General features: G+C 42.3%; 1 protein-coding gene across 1 annotated transcript in view; it reads left to right on the top strand.

The window, feature by feature from the left end:
* The window catches only part of BRMS1L (BRMS1 like transcriptional repressor), a 115390-nt gene that overhangs the window by 8187 nt on the left and 82124 nt on the right, over positions 1–25079 (top strand). Inside the window, exon 2 of the mRNA XM_030214616.1 lies at positions 19718–19808. Within this exon, the coding sequence (XP_030070476.1) occupies positions 19718–19808 (91 nt within the window). The remainder of the gene's footprint in view (positions 1–19717; positions 19809–25079) is intronic.

The raw sequence follows: 25079 nt of genomic DNA, 5'->3' as shown, positions 1-25079 counted from the left end.
CTCATCTCCATGTCATTCTCTAATACTTGGACATTTTTTTTAACTTAATTTGTTATAGATCAAAACTTAGGAAAAGAAGTCCTATATCGAAAAAAAAAAAAAAGAAGTGTTCTAAATCAGATTTGGATAAAGAGTTGATCACATCTGGGAGTACAAGAAAATCATTTATGTCAGATGCTTTAGCCTGATCAGTTTTCGTAGGGATCTAAGGTTAGATTTACTAATGAGCACTAAAGAGCATTACCCTGGGCTAATTTTAATTTTAATTTAATTTTGGCATTTATAATCTACTTAACCATGTTCAAGGTGGAGGACAATCACACATTATAAGCAGGTACTTTCTCTGTCCCTTGAGGGTTCCCAATCTTGGGTTTTGTACCTGAGACGATGGAGGATTAAGTGACTTGCCCAGTGTCACAAGGAGCTGCAATGGGAATTAAACCCAGGATGCCAGGATCAAAGCCTGCAGCACTAACCATTAGGCCACTGTGAATTAACACACATTATTTAATGCAAACTTTATTATTGTTAATGAGATGGAAAGACTGAGACTTCATGATTTTCATGTAGAGCATCAAGCCAGATTATCCTGAAGAATGCAAAAAATTTTAGAAAACTTTGGGTGTCAGCCAAAAATTTTCTAGGATCCAGGGAAATTTAATTTTGTTTCAATACCATATTGTTTCTAATAATGGTCCACTGTCCTGTTTCGGCATTGAAAAACCCTGTAAATTTAATCTTAAAGCCAAATTTATATTCTTCTAATAATAGCCCAGCCCCCTGGAATATGCAGTAACCAGGATTGCTCTCCCCAACCCTCCTGTGATTGGATCTCTCTTCTTACCTCTTATAATGGTTCTGACACTGGGCCAGTGCGGGGCCTTGAGCATTTTATTTATTTAGATTTTGCTCACACCTTTTTCAGTAGTAGCTCAAGGTGAGTTACATTCAGGTACACTGGATATGTCTCTGTCCCAGGAGGGCTCACAATCTAAGTTTGTACCCGAGGCAATGGAGGGTTAAGTGACTTGCCCAAGATCACAAGGAGCAGCAGTGGGATTTGAATCAGCCACCTCTGTATTGCAAGACCCGTGCTCTAACCACTAGGTCACTCCTCCATGTGCAGATGATCCAGGCTCCGTACCAGCCCAGTGCCAGAATTGCTATAAGAGGTAAGAAGAGAGATCCAGTCATCACAGAGAGGGGAGGTGAAGGAGAGCAATGGTGCTTCTGCTGGGGGGGGGGGGGGGGGCAGGGTGAAGGAGAGAAATGGTGCCTCCATTAATAGAGATAAAGCTAGATCCAATTTTCAGCGAAAAAAGTAAAATACTAATAGCAAGCTGAAAAGTGTTTGACTATCCCAGTCTTGTTCAAAAATGTGCAAAACCAATGAAATAAGTTTCACTTTTTTCTTATTTAAAGTGGAGAAAAACGACCTCAGTAGTCAAAACATGGCAGCAGTGTCATAATAGCACTCAGTGCCAGCATTGAAATGACTCCGTTCTTATCACTGGTCTGAAAACTCCACTTGCATGTGAGTAAGAGGGTTATATTTATCCCATTGAGAAATAATAAATTCAAACGTGGTATTAGGCAATTGGTTGATCAATAATGTTACTTAGCTTTTGCTATTATACCCAATTGGGCTCACTGTTTCACTACTACGATTAGCTTCCTCAGGGGGCCAAGTAACTGTAGGCAAGTCGCACTGCCTTATACATTGACGTCCATGGCTTCTTTAATCTACTCCCCATTACCATATTTCTACCCTCTGTAATCACTATCTCTCATTCATTTCCTTGCCACCCCCTCCTCCCCCTCTTGGCCTCTCCCACTGGGTTGCACCATTCCCATTGTCTTCCTCCCTCCACCCATTTAGACGCCCAGTCTCCCAGTCTCATAAGGTCCTCTTGTAATTTTTCACAATGCTCCCGCAATTTAAAAACTTTGAATAACTTTGTGTCATCAGCAAATTTAATTACCTCACTAGTTACTCCCATCTCTAGGTCATTTATAAATATTTTAAAATCAGCGGTCCCAGCACAGACCCCTGGGGAACCCCACTAACTACCCTTCTCCATTGAGAATACTGACCATTTAACCCTACTCTCTGTTTTCTATCTTTTAACCAGTTTTTAATCCACAATAGAACCCTACCTCCTATCCCATGACTCTCCAGTTTCCTCTGGAGTCTTTCATGAGGTACTTTGTCAAACGCCTTCTGAAAATCCAGATACAAAATATCAACCAGCTCACCTTTATCCACATGTTTTTCCCCCCGTCAAAGAAATGTAGTAGATTGGTGAGGCAAGATTTCCCTTCACTAAATCCATGTTAACACGTCTCATTAAGCCATGCTTTTGAATATCCTCTGCAGGGAGGACCACCCATTTCCACCCAAAAATAATGGATCAAAACCGCGATTGCAATCGCAGCTTCACTTGAGTCTTCTTTTCTCTTTCCCCTCCCTCACCCCTGCCGTAAGCATCCGTTTAAATTAAGGGCGGGGCCAGCAGTGATTCGCTGAGCACTCCAGAGCCTTCCCTCTGCCACGATCTGCCCTCTGGGAAACAGGAAGTTGCGCTGAAGAGAGCTGATCGTGGCAGGGAAGGCTCTGGAGCAGGTCTCTTCATCTGTGATCAGCGATAGTGAGGGAGGAAAACGGAGTGAGTGGCTATACCTGTAGGGTGGGAGAGGGACAGGCTGGGAGACAGTGGCTTCACCTGCCTGGAGGTGGGGGGGGGCTTGAGGCATAGGGAAGGGATTGGAGAGAGGTTCTGGACCTTCAAAAGGGGGGGGGGGTTGGCTGGAGAAAAGGGAGAGAGGTTTGGGACCTGCAAGGGGAGAGGTTGCTGCTTGGAGGGTAGGGAGAGAGTTTTGGATCTGCAAAGGGGGGTGGTGGCTAGCTGGAAGGAAGGGAAGTTCTGGACCTGCAATGGGGGGTGGCTGGCTGGCTGGAGGCAAGGGAGAGAGATGCTGGACCTGAAAGGGGGGGAGGAAGATGGAGGGAAGGATGAGAGGTGCTGGACCTGCAAGGGAGAGAGGCTGGGGGCTGGAGGAAAGGAAGAGAGTTGTTAGACCTGCAAGGGGGGCAGGCTGGAAGGAAGGGAGAGAGGTGCTGGACCTGTGGGGAGGGGGCTAGAGGCTGGAGGGAAGGCCTGCAGGGGAGGCTTGAGGGAAGGGAGAGAGGTGCTGTACCAGGAGGAGAGATTAGAGGGAAGGGAGAGAGATGGCAGATCAAGGGGATGAAGGAAGAGGGAGACAAATTGTTTAACCCACAGTGGGAGAAAGAGCCAAAAGCTGGAAGAGAGAAGCAGAGTAGCTGGATAGGTGGGACGGAGAGCAGAGAGAGACATTGGTGTGAGTGAGGAAGAAAGGGGAGATACAGAAACAGACGTGAGATGCTGTATTGGAATAACATATGAACACAGAGGGGTAATGCCTGACAGAGAGGGGGGAATGTGAGAATAGAGCGGCTATGCTGGACACTTGGAGGGAGGGGTATATGGTCACAGGGGAGAGATACTAGACATAGGGGACAATAGGAACTCAAAAGGGAGATACTGGGCATGTGAGGGCATAGGGACACAAGGGGTGATGCTGGACACAGGGGTAGGGGATAGAAGGGTGGTGATGGATGCAGGAATTTGAACATACTGGAGATACTGGACAAGGAACTATTGGGACACAGAAATGGGAGATGGATGGTGGACATGGAGAGAGAAGAAATGACAAATAGACAGGAGACCCTGGTAAGTGAATTAAGACAGAAGAAAGCAGAAACCAGAGACTAGAACCAAGCTGATTTGAAAAATAAAATAACCAGACATCAAAAGGTAGAAAAAAATCATTTTTGTTTTCAATTTTGTGATTAAAATGTGTCACATTTGGAATGTACATCTTGCCAGAGCTGGTGTTAGACATGGCTGGAGCCCAGGCCATAAATTTGGGAGGGAACCCCAAAGCCCATCACCAGACTGCACTGCCTTCAGCTTCCATCATGCTTGTGGCTCTCTCTGGCCAGGCCGCCAGGGGACCAAGAGCAATTGCTCTAGTTGCACTCCAATACCATCCCTGGCACGTACTATGTTTATATTTTGCACAGGAGGAAATGCATTTCTTTCTGTATCTCTGGTATTGTATTACATGCAAGTTTTGGCTTTTTGGGGTTTTGGTTATATTTATGTTTATACATTTTAGTCAATTATTCTATATTTGGCATTTTTATTCCGTGTGTGTGATTGAGGTATTCCGTTAGCATGAATTTTCTATGTAGCCTTCTGTAGTAAGTTTGGTTTGTTTAGTTTTCCCAATAGATGTATTGATATTTTACGGCCCCACTGTAATATGTAGGGCAATGCCTTTTTCATAGATAGGATCCTTCTTTTGGAAGTTAGTGCTGGCATTGTAGATTTGCATTAGGTTACGAGTGACATTTTGTTTTAAAGATTGTTTAATTTACTATATGGCGGCTGTTGAGATTACGGTGAGTTTTATGGGGAAATGTCCTAAATCTGCTCTGTACCCATTGGGGGAGGGACAGGGGGTTCTGTGGATGCAGAATTTATTTGCCTTTAATACTAGACTATACTTTCTGGGATCATTTCTATAGCGTGTAACTGGAAAGATATGTTGAAAAGTGTTTGGTCTTGCTATACAGGCTAAGTATGTGTGTTAGGGACCCGAGGCTCAATGGAGGCGGAAGAGTGCAATCTCTTGTACTTCCCCCTGAAGCCTGCACTGCTACCCTTATTGAAGTTATTGGGAGTGGAGTAGAGCTGGAGCATGGGGTGGGGTATCAGGTGGCAAGTTTTTCAATTTCAAAAAAGTTGGCAACCCTGGTGCCCACCCATCTGACTTGTTGGCCCACCCAAAAATTGCTTTCTGGCTACGCCACTGATCCTCTGTGATTTTGTTCTTTATAGTAGACTCTACAATTTTGCCCAGCACTGACATCAGACTCACCGGTCTATAATTTCCCGGATCTCCTCTGGAACCTTTTAAAAAAATCATTACATTGGCCACCCTCCAATCTTCCGGTACCACGCTCGATTTTAAGGATAAATTGCATATTGCTAACAGTAACTCTGCAAGTTAATTTTTCAGTTCTGTCGGTACTCTGGGGTGAATACCATCCGGTCCAGGAGATTTGCTACTCTTCAGTTTGTAGAACTGTCCCATTACATCCTCCAGGTTTACAGAGAATTCATTAAGTTTCTTCGACTTGTCAGCTTGGAATACCATTTCTGGCACTGGCATCCCACCCAAATCTTTCTTGGTGAAGACCGAAGCAAAGAATTAATTTAATCTCTCCAATATGGCTTTGTCTTCCATGATCACCCCCTTTTACTCCTTGGTCATCTAGCTGTCCAACCGATTCTTTTGCCGGCTTCCTGCTTTTAATATACCTAAAAAAAATTTTAATATGTGTTTTGGCCTCCAACGCAATTTTTTTTTTACAGGGAAGTGTGCCCTTCTGTTCCTTTTCAGTCTGTGATGGAAGTTTATCCATCCCTGTAATTTATCCAGTTGCAAACTATGCCAAAATATTTCACAGGACCCCAAAGTCATCCACAAAGGAAAGATATTCAACATAAAGGGATCTTTCACTTGCTCATCTTCCAATGTGGTATATATCATTCAGTGTAAAAAATGTAACGAAGGATGCTATATTGGAGAAACAGGCCAGATGCTTAAGACAAGATTCAATTTACATAGACATCACATGAACAATACTGGTGCCAGCAGGGTTCCCACGCCTGTTGGTCAACATTTTACAGGACCAGGACACTGTACCAGTGACTTCACAGTGAGAATCCTGAAAGGTAACTTTAAAACCATACAAGAACGTAAGACCTTTGAAGTCAGAATGATTGAATATTTTAACACCCAACAGAAAGGACTTAACAAGGATCTGGGATTCCTAGCCCATTATAAACCATAAAGCTGTATGTCTCTGTTGATCACCCACCCCTCACCTATCCACACCCACCCTGTTAGAATATCAATGATATGCTTTGATGTCCCCATGCATACTTCCTACCCACCCCTCTCCTCCCACCCTGTCAGACTGTCATAGTAATGCTTGAATGTTTTCACTTATATACCCTGTCAGCTAGCACATTTGCTTATTTCCGATCTGAGGAAGAAGGGCAACCTTCGAAAGCTAATCAAGAAATGTATTAAGTTATGTCCAATAAAAAAGGTATTATCTTATTTTCTTTTCCATGTTTTATTTTGTTTGATACCTAAGAGTCTAAACTTGGCTTCCAGAATCTCTTTCCCACATTTTCCTATGTCATTGGTACCCACATGTACCAAGACAGCCGACTCCTTCCCAGCACTATCTAAAATCCTATCTAGGTGATGCTTGAGTTCCGCCACCTTCACACCAGGCAGGCAAGTCACCAGATGATTCTCATGTCCACCAGCCACCCAGCTATCTATATGCCCAATGATCGAATCACCAACTACAACAGCTATCCTAACCCATCCCTCCCGGGCAGCACTTGGAGACATATCCTCGGTAACACTAGAATTTGAGACATCTGGGACTGATGTGTTGCATGCAGCTTTTTAATATGGGATAGGCAAATTCATATTAAACTTACAGTTAATTAAATATTTATGCATGTTTTGTTTAGCAGTGAATTTTAGTGTTCAATGTGTAACGTGCATGAATGTTGCCTGTCAGGTGTGTCACAACAAAAGAAAGGTTGAGAACCACTGTTCTATCGGATACAGGGTGCTTAATTTTAGGAACCCTGGACCTGGTGCCTAGGAATTTTTCAGCTTCGCAGACTACTTAAGTCAGATTCAAATATAGATTTTTATAATTGGGTGTCTTTTGAAATCAAGTTGTTTCCTTTTTATTACAGCTTTTGTGTGGGGAAATCTTGCCTGACCAATTTACTTTAATTCTTTGAAGGAGTAAACGAACATGTGGACAAAGGGGAACCGGTTGATATTGTGTATCTGGATTTTCAAAAGGCATTTGACAAGGTACCTCATGAAAGGCTACAGAGGAAATTGGAGGGTCATGGGATAGGAGGAAATGTCCTATTGTGGATTAAAAACTGGTTGAAGGATAGGAAACAGAGAGTGGGGTTAAATGGGCAGTATTCACAATGGAGAAGGGTAGTTAGTGGGGTTCCTCAGGGGTCTGTGCTAGGACCGCTGCTTTTTAATATATTTATAAATGATTTAGAGATGGGAGTAACTAGCGAGATAATTAAATTTGCTGATGACACAAAGTTATTCAAAGTTGTTAAATCACGACAGGATTGTGAAAAATTACAAGAGGACCTTACGAGACTGGGAGACTGGGCGGCTAAATGGCAGATGACGTTTAATGTGAGCAAGTGGAAGGTGATGCATGTGGGAAAAAAGAACCCGAATTATAGCTACGTCATGCAAGGTTCCACGTTAGGAGTTACGGACCAAGAAAGGGATCTGGGTGTCGTCGTCGATAATACGCTGAAACCTTCTGCTCAGTGTGCTGCTGCGGCTAGGAAAGTGAATAGAATGTTGGGTATTATTAGGAAAGGTATGGAAAACAGGTGTGAGGATGTTATAATGCCGTTGTATCGCTCCATGGTGCGACCGCACCTTGAGTATTGTGTTCAATTCTATTCGCCGCATCTCAAGAAGGATATAGTATAATTGGAAAAGGTGCAGCGAAGGGCGACTAAAATGATAGTGGGGATGGGACGACTTCCCTATGAAGAAAGATTAAGGAGACTAGGGCTTTTCAGCTTGGAGAAGAGACGGCTGAGGGGAGACATGATAGAGGTATATAAAATAATGAGTGGAGTGGAACAGGTGGATGTGAAGCGTCTGTTCACGCTTTCCAAAAATACTAGGACTAGGGGGCATGCGATGAAACTACAGTGTACTAAATTTAAAACAAATCGGAGAAAAGTTTTCTTCACCCAACGTATAATTAAACTCTGGAATTCGTTGCCGGAGAACGTGGTGAAGGCGGTTAGCTTAGCAGAGTTTAAAAAGGGGTTGGACAGTTTCCTAAAGGACAAGTCCATAAATCGCTACTAAATGGACTTGGGAAAAATCCACAATTCCAGGAACAACATGTATAGAATGTTTGTACGTTTGGGAAGCTTGCCAGGTGCCCTTGGCCTGGGTTGGCCGCTGTTGTGGACAGGATGCTGGGCTCGATGGACCCTTGGTCTTTTCCCAGTATGGCATTACTTATGTACTACTATAAATCATTTCTATAGCGCTACCAGTCGTACGCAGCACTTCACAATTGAACATGAAGAAAAGACAGGCCCTGCTCAAAAGAGCTTACAATCTAAATCAGAATAATTTGAGAATTAAGCATCAATTTAGGGCCCTGTTTACTAAGCCGCGCTAATGCTAGAGATACCCATAGGAATATATGGGGATGTCTAAAAACACTAGTGCACCTTAGTAAACAGGGCCCTTAGATTTTTATTGAGTAATTTTAGAAGAAATAAAAATTGTTTTAGCAATTGAGGAAGAAGCAAGACATAAGATATCCTAGAGACTTTCAGATATCCGAAAGGTATCAATAGTGCAGAAGTAGCAAACCTGTTTTTACTGAAAGTGAAGTTGTAGAACATGTGGTAATGAAATGAGGCACTGAGGAAGCATAATCATGGACAACATTTAGAGGCCTTTTGCTGAGCTGCATTTTCTGTTGGACATGAGAATTTTCACGTTGCATGAATATGAAGCATTAAGTGACAGTTTAATGTGGAAATTAACACACTCTAACTCAGAAATTGCTATTAGGTGGTGCTGATTGTGCATTTTACAGTTAACGTGGAAGTCATTAGCGCACATTAATTTTTAATGCAGCAGATAATGTGGTGCAGTGAGCTATACTTCAGGTCTTCTGCGCTTCAAGCACCTTCATGCTTGCAGCTGCTCTTGCGGTCCTTATAAATTCCTCTTCTCTATTCCCTGCTGCTGCTCCTGCAACAGAGCATCAAATTAGAACTCGCCTGCTAGGAAGCCAAATAGCCTGTTCCAGCTGAAAATTCTGGGGATATGGCCTGAAATATTTCTCAAGAATCAGGGCAAGACTTGTGCCAGTAAAGATACTGTCCACATTGAGGCCCTGACTTAATTTGTGCCTTCTCTGCCAAGAGCAACAAAGGTGGCCATGGAGCCAACTCTAGTGATGGAGAAAACATCCTTATTGGCACCAAGGAATCCTGATGAAAAAGCAGCTTTCTCGAAGCATGGTACCAGGAGATCATCCGAGAGTAGGGCACTCCTTCTATGAATCACTTCACCACTCCTCATCTCAACAACAAAATTTGTCAGTCCTGCTCCAAACTGAGATCAAACAGCAGACAATTATCGGATGCATTTCTCCTCAGTTGAGGAAAGGGTCTTTAGCATGAGTATACTCCCATACCTCTAGCGGAGAAGACTTGCTGAAACTCGAGTAGGACCAGGGAACCATGATCCTAATTGACCTGTATTGGCCGAGACAGATATGTTTTCCTCTACTTCTGGAGATTGGACGGTTTCTGATTCTCATCACTCAGAACGAGGGGTCTCTTCTGCATCCCAAACTTCAATCTCTGTCCCTCACGGCTTGGATGTTGAGAGTATACAATTTGCTTCCTTTCGACTGCCTGAGGGTACCTCCAAGATTCTGCTGGCTTTCAATAAAGATTCCAGTAAGAGGTGTTATACTTTTTAAGTGGAGAAAGTTTGCTGTCTGGTATGAGGGTCAAGCCCTAGATCCCTTCTCTTGCCCTAAACAAAAATTGCTTGAATACATTCTACCCCTTTCTGAGTCTAGTCTGAAGACCAACCCTATAAGGGTTCACCTCAGTGTAACTGGCACTTATCATCACCATGTGGAGGTAAGCACATCTCTGTACAGCTTCTAGTTGTTTGCTTTATGAGAGGTTTGCTTTTAACAAAACCCCCAGTGAAACCTCCAACAGGGTCATGGGACCTCAACGTTGTTCTTATCCAGCTAATGAAATCTCCTTTTGAGCCATTCAACTCTTGCCATCTGAAGTACCTAACCTTGTTATTGTAGTCATTTCAGCGCACAGGGTCAGCAAGCTTTAGGACGTAGTAACTGATCCACCTTACACCAAATTTCACCACAACAGAATAGTTCTCCTGCCAACATTCTTCCCAAGACCTCATCCCAAACTGGTGAAAATGCACTGCATGCTTTGGTGATAATCTATATTTTTGTAGTGCACAGATATATATTTATAACTTGCTTTGCATTTGCCATATTGTTTTTATATCTATAATAATATATTTAATCTTGGCATGCTTCTTTCATTGAAAGTCAGTCTGGCAAAAACCTAAGGAACAAATAAGAGGTACACTCGTTCCCTAGAAATGTGTCCAGAATAATTGCTATTTAGTAATTTTCTGCCAGCCCAAGTACCTTACCTTACAGTGGATATATTATTTTCTCTGGATAATTTGGGTTTCTGTAGTTAATAAAATTGCTTTTACAAAGTGGGTTTTGGTAGAGGAAAGGAGGGTAATTGGGCTTGTGAATCAATAATTACTACTACTACTATAAAGCATTTATATAGTGCTACCAGTTGTACGCAGCGCTTTACAATTGAACATGAAGAAAAGATAGTCTCTGCTCAAAAGAGCTTACAATCTAAATCAGGACAGACAGACAGGACCAATAACGATAAGGGTAGGATAGACAGAAGGACACATAGGGAAAGGGACTATTGAAGAGAGGAAGACAAGATAAAGGTTACGAGCAAGTGACAAGTTAGGAGTCAAAAGCAGCAACAAATAGGTAGGCCTTTAGCCCGGATTTGAAGGCGGCCAGGGATGGAGCTAGACATAATGGCTCAGGAAGCTCATTCCAGGCATAAGGTGTGGCGAGACAAAAGGATCGGAGTCTGGAGTTAGTGATGGAGGAGAAGGGTGCAATTAGGAGAGATTTGCTTAGTGAACGGAGTTCCTGGGAAGGAGTGTACGGAGAGATGAGGGTGGAGAGGTAGTGAGGGGCTGCAGAGTGAATGCACTTATAAGTCAATAAGAGGAGCTTGAATTTTATACGGAAACGGATAGGGAGCCAGTGAAGTGACTTCAGGAGAGGGCTGATATGGTCATAACGACTTTGGCGAAATATTAGTTGCTCATTTGCTATAAGGCTGTGAAAATATAAGGACCCTGTTTACTAAGCTGCACTGTAGGTGTGCTATCGTTTTCACCGCACACTAAAAATTAGTGTGCACTAATGCTAGAGACACCCATATATTCCCGTGGGTGTCTCTAGCATTAGCGTGCGCTAAAAACGTTAACGCACCTTAGTAAACAGGGCCCTAAGTGTTGTAAATGGTAAACTTGTATTGGAGCTGTTTGGGGAGCTATGCTTTCTGTGTAACTTCATTCCAGAATTTTGCCCTATGGCTGTTGGTCCCTTTTTCCTAAATTTTTCTTGCTTGAGATTTGGGGCCTGGTTTATTGTCCAGCACTACCAAATATTTCAGTTATTCAATTGGGTCAGGATACTAGATATGTAACATGAGACCTACAGTGTCTTCTACAATGCAATGGTGTGAAGACCTTTACATTTCTCACATTGTACTGTCTAAAAAATACAATTCAAAAACCTTGAAAGTAGGAGTGAATTTCACACAGCAAATGTTGAATATTTAAGTGGGGTAATGCAATGAAGAGCATGGCTCACAAAATTCTTTCATACCCCTTTGTGTGTGTGTCTTTCTGTCTGAGAAGGGGAGAGGTGGGGCAGTTTGAATGGAGTAGTACCAAGAGATTGTGGTTTGTTTGAAAAGAATAACACGAAATCAAGTAAGATAATACACCAAACAATTGGCTGTCACTGTCAAATTTCAAATAATGTATTTTATTTGAGCCCCAGTGTGCCACTCTAATGGGAAACAGGTATTATTGTGCTTCTTCCATCACTAGATGGTAGTAAACACAGCAGTCGGTAGCAAATTACATGGTTCAGTCACTAGGGGGCAATTGTATAAGTGAGTGCCTCCTTTTAGGCACCTTGATGCTGCTATAGAATAGGCTCTCACCGTATAGCATCTGGGCACTTGGATTCCATTATAGAATACTAGCAGAACCAGTATCAAGGTGCTTAAAATGTAGATACCCACAGTTACACCAGATATAGGCCTGACATAACTGTTGCAATCTTAATGTAGCAGGCACATGTGTAACTTTTACAGTATTGTGTAGTTGACATGCTGAAGTGGCAGCACCACCCATGCTCCACCCATGTGAATACCCTTTTGCATTTACATGCTGTGTCATGCTAGAATGCTATGCTATTCTATGTGGGCAGAATCAAGCCTGGGTATTCAATGCTGGGCCATCTCTCTGCACTGGTGTCTCCTGCCCGCTTACACAACACTGAATATCAACCCTGTTTATAAATGTCAAGACTAATCATTTCCTGAATACAGTTGTATTATGTAGTTAAGATTTATAATTCTTTGGGATAAAAAAACAAACGCATTTCTTTGCCAGACTAATCCAGACCAATGAGATTTTCTCTTTTTCCAGCAGGTGGAGACCAAATTAATTTGCTCATCTTTCCTATGTATGCTGGTACAGCCAGAAAGACAATCGATACTGCTCTGTCTCAGGCAGGTGGGAGACATTTACTGGTGCAACAAGGCTGAAGAGGTTCTGGCAGGGCAGGCAGTCTTTCATGTCAGTTTTTGAGATTCTGGGGCCTTAGTGAAGTTCTGTTTATTTCAGATGGCAGTAAGCAGCTGCTTCTCCCTCTCCCCCCCCACCCCTTCACCTCTCTGGAGGAATCCCTTGAGGCCAAGCAGGGATTTCTTGGACTGGAGCTGCTTGACTGGATTATTTAAAGTAAAAAAATAAAATTAAAAAGAAAGGCGGTAACAGGCACATTGTGGTGCTGTTGCAGGCCCTGGAAGACCCCAGAGGCCAGGAGCATTCACTTCCCTCTTGAAGGGCCACAGAAGTATATTATCACTGTGCCAGCCATAGCCAGTGCAGAATTACTGCAAAGATCAAGGACCATGCCTGAATGAGGCCTGTGTTCTCTCCTGCAGCATTGAGATCCCCTTTGATTTGCAAGGGACTCAGGAGCTTGTCAGTTACGCCTCCTGGCAGCACTGCTTCCAGAGAAGCAATTGCAGCAGCAGTAGCCCTTCTTGGAAGTTTGGAGGTAAACCTATACTGCCTTTGGGGTTAAAAACACAATTAAAAAGGGAAGCCAAGTGGTTAAGAGTAGCAGGTATGTTGGTTTTTTTTTTTTAATGGTTATCTTACTGTGACTCAGGATTTTTCTCTCCACATGCCTCCATTCTTCCAGGCTGACTGGATTTCAGAATGTTCCATCTTGTTAATGGGAGACATTTGTCTGTTTGATTCTTATGACATGTCTCATAGCTTATTAACCATTTGTGTTTGTGTTTGTTGTTAAGGATCATTAATAAACATATATTTTTTAAAATGTCCCTTCAGGCAGGAAAGTTGTAGGGTGACACACCTTAACTATTGCCTCAATGCTCAGCCAGGCTGGCCTCCAGAGCAGATCTCTAGATTGGCTCCAGGTGCTTCAGTAGTTCACTTGGACATTGCAAAGGGATGGAACCTGGCTCAGCATAAAACCTGGTCTTGGTCTATAGCTATGGTGTAGTGATCTGCTCTCATATTTTTTTCTTTTAATTTTCATTTATTAAACTTGATTATATGCCTCCCCTTAACACTCAAGACATGGTACAAAGAAACAAATATAAAAATGATAGCAATATTGTCATGAAATGCCTAACCACCTACCTGGGGATACCCTGCAGCCACTTAGAGCGTTGTTTATCCCCAGCACAGCTCAGGTCCATCTGCATGTGCCGCTTGTGCTCTAAACTAGCACCCTCCTCCCACCAACTGGGTCCCAACCGCCTCTGGGCGAGTCTCCCACTCTCATGGTGTTCCCCAGTGATTTCTAGGTTACTGGGGCCACACTCCTAGAAAGCACTCACAGACCTAACACACAAACCACCAGGATTCTTAGTCCGTCCAGACAAGCAGAGTGTCAGGCTTTCAAGGCAGAACTGGATTTGTGAGCCCTTGGACCTCTGCCGAGGAGCGGCAGTGGCAGGCAAAACCACCCCCAAACAACAGCAGAACAGGACTGGAACCCCGGACTGGAGTTGCAGCCGAGGCAAAGCTGGAACAGGCAGAGCAAGAACAGCTAGACTTCACCTGCGCTTGACCACCATTCCCCAGGGGTTGAGCCCCTGGGTGCAGGCGGCCGGCAAGACTTACTGGACAGGGCAGGAACTGGATACCAACAGGATACACACAGGGTCTAGAAAACGTAAGGGAGGCTAGGCAGAATACTAGACTAGGACTCTCTGGCAAACAATACTACACTAGGTAGAAAGCAGACAGGCTCAAGAACAAGGACTGAAGGCTGCCAAGCAGCCACTAGGCAAGATACACAGACAGACTAAAGGGCAAGGACTGAAAGCTGCCAAGCAGCCCAAGACAGACAAGGCAGACAAACACTAGAGGGAACAAGACAAGGCATACAGACATGAACCAAAACAAGGCAGAAGTGCTCCTAACAGCACCAACAAAACAGAAGTGCACCACACAGCACACCAACAGACATTTGTTTACTATCTAAATAGTACCTGGGGGGGGGGGGGTTAGCACATATAGGTGCCCACAGGTTATCAAATATAACTGTTCACAGGGCCTCAGCAAAGAGATCTGGGGCAAAAGACAGCATAGATGAATTGAACTCCTGCGCCAATCAGAGCTCCAGAACAGCAAGTTTTCAAAAGTATACTGCATCTTATGTCCTATCTGTGACAGACTAAAGAAAACACAGTCATTACTCTGTAACACTTTAAGGAAACACCACCTGCTGGCCAATAAGAGAAATATACTTTAAAAATTAATTAAGGCAGTTTTATAGGCTTAAAAACTCACTGTTACAATAAGTGTTTTCCATCCTGCTATAAAGCCTTTGCTTGTGCTATGACAGAAAGCAGAAGTGCCTTCTAAACAGTTGATCTGGGTTCTTTAGGGGGGGTGTGGAACTTGGCAACAGAGGGGCTGTTGACTACAGTGGGTGCCAAAATTAGTAGATTTAAAAGGTAGATGTTCTGGGTGGATACCAGTATGCACTACAGGTAGGCCAGCACTCTTCACTGCTGGCTGGGCTAAAATGAAATCATAACTCATCATTGCAGTTAGCTCTGGAACAAGAGCTCATCATCATTGTCAGTATTAGGCATGAGCTAACACTCACCAATGCTGTCCTTACTAGATGTTAGCCAACGCCTGTCTGTTTGCACTAGGTATAATCCATCACTCTTCAAGGCTGAAATTGAAGTTCATTGTACGCCTCTTTAGTTGATGGTTGAATTAAGTTTGATGCTCATCTCTGCTGTCTGTGGGAGGTTAAGGCCAGTGTTCCATCACTCCTGGCAGTTCTAGCCTAGGCAATTGCTCATCAAAGGCCAGCGCTCATTGCTTCTGGCTATGCTAGTTGAAGACCAGCACTCATTTTAGCTTTCTGCGCTAGGTTATATCCCATGCTCATCACACCATGCCACATCAGATGAGGACAACTGTATATCGATGCCAGGTAGAACCAGAGCCTTTTACTGTGCTAGGCATAGGCCAGCAATCATTGACTGGATACTGTTAATCAATGTTGAGGAAGTAGGGGGAGTTCAGTGCTTAGTGATCCTGGTTTCCCTAGGAACAGTTCAGTGTCTATCAATTGTTTATAACAGTGTGGGTAGATAGCATACATCACTGCCTCTATAGACTAGGGATATTGATTCCTGTTTATACTAACCATCTTCAGAAAGCACTGTGAAGTATATCAGTCGGTTCTGATGGTGACTACACTCTGTAATAGCATCTGCTCACTGGTGTCAAGGTGTATTACCAGCAGTACTTACTGATGATGGCTTTGCTGATGACCATGCTTGATAAAGGTTCAGTGTTCATCAATCCTGGCAGTGTAAGGATCCATTCTGAATACTGACCAATACCCATCATGTGCCGAGAGTCACGCTGCATATTGGCCAGTGCCTGGTGATATGGCTCACTAAGTGAGATCATTGCTTAGAGAGGCAAATTAGTTGATAGGCTTACCACCTATTGAGGCCTCTCGGCAGATGAGCACAAATGTTTATTGATGTAGGTTCCAGTGAAGATTGTGCGAGATACAAAAGCATGGTGACATTTGAGGAAGCTGATAGAGGTCAATATCCAGGGGTGATGAGTGTGCTTCCTTAAAGCCAGTGCATTTTGCTGTTAAGTATGCTGATAGCAGTGCTAGATAAGAGAGTTGGGTGAACATTGATGCTTATTGATAAGGGCAGTACTACTGAGAGTAGTGCTTATTATCTCTGCAGGAGAAGCCTCAAGATGCAGCCTACACAGGGTAAATATGGCTTAATCACTGGGGCTAACAATTTTATGCATGCAAGAAGCCTTTTTTTCTGGGACCTGACTGGCATGAAGTACTCTCTGCAGCCTTCCCTTTGGATCCTGCTTGGCCATCTTGAAAGAGAATTCTTGCCTTTGGTGACTTTAGGATCATCAGATCTGGCACTAGCTCCTTCAGTAGGCATCAGGCATAGGATCATCTGCTCTTTCATCCCACAGTGTTCCCTCTGTGGGCTCTTTTGAACCCAGATATCTTTCACAGATGTGGAAAGTAATCTATAGATCTGCAGGCAATCTTGTAGCCCTGGGGTCTATGTGTTCCCTAAGTCCCATCATTGTGGCTTTGCCATTCAAGAGCAGCAAGTTCTCCCCAGCATGAAGCTGAACAGTAGCACCCTTTTCTGGGAGCAGGGAGTGCAAACCATTGCAGCCTGGGGCAGGCCCATAGACTGTCCAAGACCCGATGGCATAAAATATGCTGATTTCTAGCATCTAAGCGTGTTGGCGCAAGATAAGAAGTATGTATTCTGTTATTTGAAATCTGTGTATATATTTTTTTGTTCTTCATGTTTATTATGCCCATTTGTAGACAGCAGTGCAAAACGCTGGCCAACATCGATCTGGGGACTACTTTATTCTGCTGGAGAACACTAGATAAGTGCATTTCACTTTGTTAAAAAATATTATAAGAAATGAAAGGGTGGTACTGTTGCACTTATGTAAATTGTGGTGTGTTTTTTTTTGCCAATGATGAAGAATTATTAGCTCTGAAGGTATTTTACCTGGAGCTTTGAGGCTTTTCCCACCCATGTTACTTTTTAAATCTATAGATTTACTTCACAGACTTGAATATTTATTGAGGATTTTATTGAATATTTATAGTTGGTTGAATCAGTTCATCCTCTACCCATCTTTTTGGAATATAGTTGATGAAATATAGCATTTCATCTGGAGGGGTTCATATATATTTTTTGTCTCCTCACAAATAAATCCAGTATACTACACTTTTGTATTGGCAAAGGCATCATAGAGTTTGGATTCGAGTGGTTATGGGGCTCATCGCATCCCTTGTGGTATTGTAAGGAAGTCTGGTGTATAAGCTTCTTCACTAGGTCCCTTGATCTGGGACAGTGTATATATACCTTTGTAAGGAGTCTCAAAAGAGGCCATCCTGAGTCTGTTTTCATTTCTTTTTCTTGCAATGGGTTTTTTATCATTCCATGTAGCTTGTTTTGCTCTTGCTTGGAGGGAGCGGTGGCTGCTGCTGAGGATGTTCCATTTGGGCTGAAGATCATAGAAGTAGAGAGTTAATACCTCTTCCCTTGATGGGCTAAGCAGGTGCTCCTTGCTGCAGAAGGGAGAGACAGTGACACCAATCCCCATTTCTGGAGCTACCAGGGTAATTATTGAGTCTGCATTTATCAGAGATCACCAAGTGATAGGAGACTTCATTTCATTTATTATCTTTGATATACCGCTGTTATCCAGAGCGGGGTACAAATAAACACACATAATAAAAATCACATCAATTACAAACCTACAAATAAAAAATTCAGTCACCCTCATCACAGCGCTGTGTCCCTATGATATTGAACTCGGATCCTAACCCGCTTCAGAAAGTGCTGTTTTAAGTGGCCTAATTGAACCTAAATTCTCCTGGCTTCGGATGGAGACAGGTAGTTTATTCCATTCCATTGAACCCACTATAGAATAAACCCTTCTCCTTGTACATTCCAATCAAGAAAGTTGGAAATCAGGTACCACCAATGTACAAGAGTTCTCGGATCGAAGTGCCCACTTTGGCTGATACCAATGAAGACAGTCTGATAAATACTGAGATGATTCATCATAAACACACTGTTGAACAGAGAAGATGCCAACTTAGATGTCTGTCAAGAAGTCTTTTTTTTTTAAACCAATATTTGCTGGTAGAGTCCATTTATATTTGCAGAGAGCGATAAACTGCTTTTTGACTTCTTGGTCTCTATTGCGTTGAAATTAATAATATCGCATTGGAAAGATAACTCTCCAGTCAATGTCATTCTTTGGTGGAATTGGGTCTTATTGTACAAGAAATATGAGCAACTGTCAGTGAATGATATCCCTGGGTCTAATTATGGTTCTCAGAAATGGAAAACTTTCGACCTCTTTCTTTTATTTTATTGCATTGCATTTGTATCCCACATTTTTCCACCTCTTTGCAGGCTCAATGTGGCTTACAATACATCATGAATGGTTGAAGTGTGTAGAGAATTGACATATGGTATTACAGAAGGATCTTGGGTTACATGATAATGATAAAACATGATAGTAACTGTATTGCCTAATGTTTGATCTCAGCTTAATGTATAACATTGTCTTGTATAGTATAAGTTGTTTTTTTTTTTCTCTTTTGTTTGCTGTATTTTTTGAAAAACTCAATAATAAAAAAAAAGAATAAACCCTTCTCTTTGTACATTCCAATCGAGAAAGTTGGAAATCAGGTACCTCCAATGTACAAGAGTTCTCGGAGCGAAGTGCTCACTTTGGTTGATACCAATGAAGACATTCTGATAAATACTGAGATGATTCATCATAAACACACTGTTGAACAGAGAAGATGCCAACTTAGATGTCTGTCAAGCAACAGAGAAAGCTACTCTTTATGTAGTACTATAAAAGGCACTTATGACTTTCTCTTGCCTGACTTGGGAGGGGAAGCTTTGGTATATTCCACTTGTCTGGCAAAGATGAAAAGAAAAGTAAAATCGTGCCTTGTATGATTTGTAAGTCTTGCCAGACTGAGCCAGGTCCCCACCAAAGCATGCAACGCAGAGTCCAATTCAATTGGTTTGTCAATAGCATGAGATAATTTGTGGATATGAAAGGGGGGGGGGCAGAAATACTGATTAAGATAATAAGGAGAATGATTTATTGTATTAAGTTAAAAGAATCTGTATTAATAGCAATGTGCTTGGTTTCCTGGCTACACCAGTATGTATAGGGAAGAGGAATAAATTTTCTCTGTCTCTACCTTCTGGGAGGAGGGCAAATCCCACTGGTCTGGCAGGACTAAAGGAACAATTATCAGGTAAAGCTTAATTTTATTCTGGTGTAAATATTTTATAAGATGTATTGACGTGATTGAAGCAAATGAACAGGTTGAGAATTGCAGAAATATAAAAGTGGCAAGCCCATGCACAAACTGATACTTTATGTGCCTAAAATACTTCCTTCTGAATGTTTACAACCTATAGAGAATAACAAGTGCCTTTGTTGCTGTGATGTTCCTACTGACTTTTAACTATTTCTTGTATAGAAATGGATGATGAGGACTGTGAAAGACGACGCATGGAGTGCTTAGATGAAATGTCAAATCTTGAAAAACAGTTTACAGATCTTAAAGATCAGTAAGTTGCTAACTTACTTTTTTGATCTTACTTCTTATCTTCTTTCTTGCCAGAGTTACAGAAAACTCATTCCTTAAAATCACTTTTCTTATAATCCCAAGTAATGTTTGACAGATACAGAGTACATTTAAATCTATGAACTGCAGGAGCATAGAACTGGTTGGGACTTTCATAAGAGGGGAAAATCATGTCAGCTATTTGAATTACTTGATCTGAAAATGCAATAGTCATTTTTACAATTGGATTATGAATGTTTAAGTTACACGATTGACTGTTCTTGTCCTTCCCTTTTGCCTCTAACATGTTCTTTCTGATGTCACCCACAATTTTATCTGAATAGGGTAAACTTGGTTCAGTATGAAATATAACCTGAGATTTTCAAACAAGGAGATGAAACTTGCATAACTCTTTTAATGTGTTTAGAAGCATGGCTTTGCCCCAGGATTTCAAAGATGGATCAGTCATCTACCTGTATGAAAGGAAATTTGACAGATCGTCGTGATAACCATGATGAGAATTCTCTTGTCTTTATTGTGAAAGTGCTACCAAAAGTAATTCTCAATAAGACAACCTGTAGACAGCATTTTCTTAGAATCACAGTAGTAATTCAGAAAAAGCTGGAAAACTAGAAATGATTGTGTTTGCAGGCAAGTTTAGGAGAAGTGCTTCTTATGTCCAGAACACCACCAATTCTAGTCTTTGAGCAAAACCAAGATGTTTGAGGAAAATTTTCAAAAGATTTTAAGCAAGCAAGCCCAGTGTCCCTTCCTCCAGTGCAAGCCATATTATGCACACTGTTTCACAATGCATATATTTTAACTCTTGGGGGGGGTGGGGAGTAGGATATAGGTGAAGTGTTTCACACACAGCTTCCTTAAAGATAAAATTTATTCAGAAGGAATGTGTGTACAGTGATTTTATTATATAATTGAATTTTTATTCAGTGTTTCTTCTTAAACAAAAACAAATCAAATGAAAAGAAGAAATTAAGTATATATCAGTATAAGTCACTGCATCAATCATAAATAAAGCAGATACATAATAATGTGTGCCCACAAATATACTAAGAATGGAGAAGGAATGTCTCAAGAAGGAACCACCTAATATATCTATTTCCTTTTAACACAATTTGGACAGACAAAGTAATCATGACATATACTTACTCATTAAGAAGTATCTTTATTCTTTTTAGATTTTGTTTTTAGATGAGGTGGCTCAATAAACACACATACCCTTCCCTAATACTTGATAACATACTCCTAGAGTATTAAAACCCCCAAAATTAAAACTATTCAGGGCAATGGCCTGGAAATGCATATTTAGAATTTCCTCATCAATTTTAGTTGTAGGGGAGACATCGGCCATAAAACATCACCATTCTACATTTAAACTATCATTTTAGATCCTTGTCTTTATTAGAGACTTGATTTTTTTTTAAGGCTACCAATATAGTACAATTGGTGACCGTTTGAGTAGAGTTCTGAAAGAGCTTGGTAACAAAATGATCCATCTCCACATCCTCGTTACCAGTAGGTCTTGCAGAGCTAGGAACATAATAGGCTTATGAGAGCAGTGGTAGTGAGTTTAAAGTAAAATGTAAGATCTCCTCAACAAGAAAAGCCTTTCAACATTTCACGAATGGACATTTTAGTTTAATTTAGATACAGGGAAATTAAGAAATCATAAATATTTATACTGCATTACATTTTCCATACTCTCAACCTTGTTTTGTAATACTAGATTACCTGTAGCCACTTCACTATTAGAAGCTTCTAGTGCTTTAATCTTCTTATTCTGATCCTGTAAATTAGACCAGCATTTCTCAATAAGCCCATCCAAAGCTGGAAATGGATACTGTCTCTTCAGAAAATCTACACAATTGAAAGAAACAGTTGTAAAGGGTAGTTTTTTATCCTGGAGGTCAATCTTCAAATCTCCAGATGGAAGACATCTAAATAAGGAATTGAGGGGTGTTCTCCCTGTCCAGCCAGTCTGCCAGGAAACAACACTAGCAAAGCAAAACTCTTTACTGCCAGAGGTGAAAATCTCTACCCACCAAGAGTCCTCACCAGGGTAGTTTTATCCTTATCTTCAGCTCCATCAATGCTGGTCTCCAGGACAGATTGAGATATAAGAACTTTGTTCTTTTTATGATAACAAAACCCTGGCATTGTTCTTCAACATCTTCACTTGTTCCATGATTCGAAATGTGGACATAAGAGAGGACAAACTCACCTTATTTCTTGGAAGAAGAGGTGATGAGCAAGAGATGGGACTTGGTAAGATCTAATTCAAAGACCATGGCCATTCCTTCAGAGGAAAAGCTATCTCTAACCAACTCCTGTCTACCTCCAAATATCACAAGAGTTCTTGGGGCCTGAGATAGGTGGCATCTCAACTTCTGGTTTTCTTACCTTCCTGTTCCTTTTGGTCATCCTACAAAAATGATAAAACAAAAAATTTGAAGGCCTCCTTGAGGTTTCTCAGTGACTCTGAAAGGACTACACACTGTTTTGATCAGGACAGTTGAACAAAATTTAATGAAATTAGAAGGAGGGCGGTACTAGCAGACCAGTTCAGGTCAGCTCTTCCTCAGTACAGCAGGAACCATCATGTGCACAAGACACCCAAAAATAGCTCTCTTGCATAGCTTCCCTCATACTCGTTTCTGGACCGCCAACATCTGTTCCTTCTCCCATAATTTAATTTTGATATCCACATGTTTACTTTCTGGTGCATATTAAGCCCATGGGTACTTTTAGTACCTGCAGTGTGCGTATTGGTTGATTGTTTTCAGTTGTAAACTGCATGGGCAGTCTGAAAGTTGCCCTCTATGGATTTATAGGTTTACTTGAAAAAGGCCTTTGGTACAGTCAACTGTAATGACCTCTAACAGAGCCTCCATAAATGTGACTACCCATCGGATCTTTTCACGAAAGGATGATGGCCAAGATGAAGAAATGTGGCGAAATGTCTGACGTCTTGTCAGTCTCAAATGACACAAAATAGTGGTGTGTACTGGCACCAGCACTCTTCTGTTTTCTTCATGTCTTCCAGAGCATGGAACAGGATACCTTCAATTAGACATGCATGCATGATTGCAGGGCTGTTGAATTTAAGGTATCTGCAGTCTTTCTCTCAGATGGATAGCATCTTGTTTTGCAAATGTTTTTGTACTAATAGCCTATTTACTGAAGGACATCCAGATCATTATAGACCAGTGCACCTGGGTGACCAGATATTTTCAATATCACTGTCAGCATGAGCAAAATAGAAATCTACTAGGCAACTCTCTCTAAAGCCCATGTCAAGTGTATAGTTTTTATCGTGGATATTCAATGCAACTGACACATTTTTTGTTCTTTCAAAGGTGATAATGATAATGTGTTTGCCAAAGGCTATAAAGTACATAATCTGATTATCTGTGGGTTAAGAAGGAGGGATGCTTACTCCCCCACCTGTTTCAGGTGTGGGGAAAGAGGTCATTTAGCTAGGGAGTGCTAAGAGCTAACTGAAGATGCAATAGATGTGAATATGGTAACCACACATGACTAATTTTGTAGACGCTTTCCACCTGGAAAGCAGAAATTGCATATTACAAGTGATGTTGTCCATGCTGTTGTACTGATGTGAATCCTGAACACTATACTGTAGGAAGCTCAGACTACTTGAACAATTTCATTAGCATTCCCTGAGATCCATCTGCAGTATAAAGTGGCAAGACAGGATCTGCAACCGAAGAGCCCTTGAAAGATGACAAATTTCCACCCTGGCAGGAATGGTGATAAGAGCCCCTTTTCAGTGCTCTGGCTGTATTAGAAGAATTGAGGAAAGGGGTCACGTGATGACTCCAGCCTAAGCGGATGCCTGCTGGCTTGGCTCCTCTCCCTGCGCCTCTTAAACCCCGACCAATTGATGTTCTAAGTTAGACCTTCCATCTTCTTTGGCTGATTGGAACTCACGGAGATCTTGTGCAGTTTTCTGACAAAGCGATCGCGTTTTCCGTAGGCTCTGGGGGCATACCAGTGATGACGCCGCGGGCTGGAAGGGAGAGAGTAAGTGCTGCTCCAAAGAAAATGGTGTCGCCTTCCGCGTCCCAGCCATCGGCGACTCTGGCCCTGGCGCTATTGGATGATACAATGCAGATATCCATGAGGAACCTTTCGCAACTGCTGGATGACAAACTCACTAAATTGCATGAGAGTATGGATGAGATCAGAGAAAGCATAGCGGGCCATGCGGCGTGGCTTCAACACGTGGAAGAGCGTATCTCCGCCCAGGAAGATCTTGTGGCTGCAGCGGAAAATAGGCTTCACAAACTGGAAGATCAAGTGTGCATTCTTACAGACAGAGTCAAAGATCAGGAAAATCGCGGGCGCAGAAACAACTTGCGCATCATAGGCGTACCCGAAGCGGTTCCTTAGGGTGAGCTGAAAGAACTGACTGAACAGTGGCTTCCCCGTTCCCTGGGCCTGCCATCAGAAAGAGGCCCAGTGATTGTTGAGCGTGTCCATAGAGTGGGGGTGTGCAGAGAAGATTCTGGAAGGCCGCGCCCGGTCATTGCTTGCTTCCCGAACTATTTAGGCAAAGCTAAGCTACTGGAACTCTACAAGAAACAACGCACGCTGGAGTACAAGGGTAGTAGAGTAATGCTGTTTCAGGACTTTTCTTTGAGAGTCACGGAGCAGAGGAAACTTCTGGCTCTATTCTGCTCCCAATTATACACGAAGGGTATCAGGTTTGCATTCCAGTATCCCGCTAAAGTGAGGGTTACCCATGAGAACCAAACCTTCAGCTTCACTACAGTGAATGAGCTAAAGAATTTTCTATCGAAACTACCCTCTGCGTAGAGTTGCACCCAAGGCCTTGGGCTTGGGAGGTATTACTGAGTTTTGACTGGTGAGACAACTGGACTCTAACCTGCTAGCGAAAGGTTGGCATGGAAAAAAGAGGACAAACACGGATTTAGACACACATCGAGCCCTTAGGATGTTTCTAACCCCTATGGCTTTTGCTACTTATTTGGATGGCAGCGGCCCTGAACGACAGCTTGGCAAGGAAAGCGGAGGAGAGAGAGAGCGTAATTGCTGTTGGAAGTGCGGACACTCTGGAGGGATGCAGAGAGGGAACGTCGCGTGATCTCAAAGGAAAGAGAGTTGATTACCCCCATTTGGTGGCGCGGACTGCGGGACTGGGCTTGCTGGTTATCCTGCATACATATGAAGTTTATTTATGTTTGGGGAAATTTATGTGCATGCGTTATGTTGGAAA

This window comes from Microcaecilia unicolor, chromosome 9 (assembly GCF_901765095.1).
Source record: "Microcaecilia unicolor chromosome 9, aMicUni1.1, whole genome shotgun sequence".
Taxonomy (NCBI): Eukaryota; Metazoa; Chordata; class Amphibia; order Gymnophiona; family Siphonopidae; genus Microcaecilia; species Microcaecilia unicolor.
The sequence above is the reverse complement of the archived record's forward strand: the minus strand, read 5'-3'. Positions and strand labels throughout refer to the sequence as shown.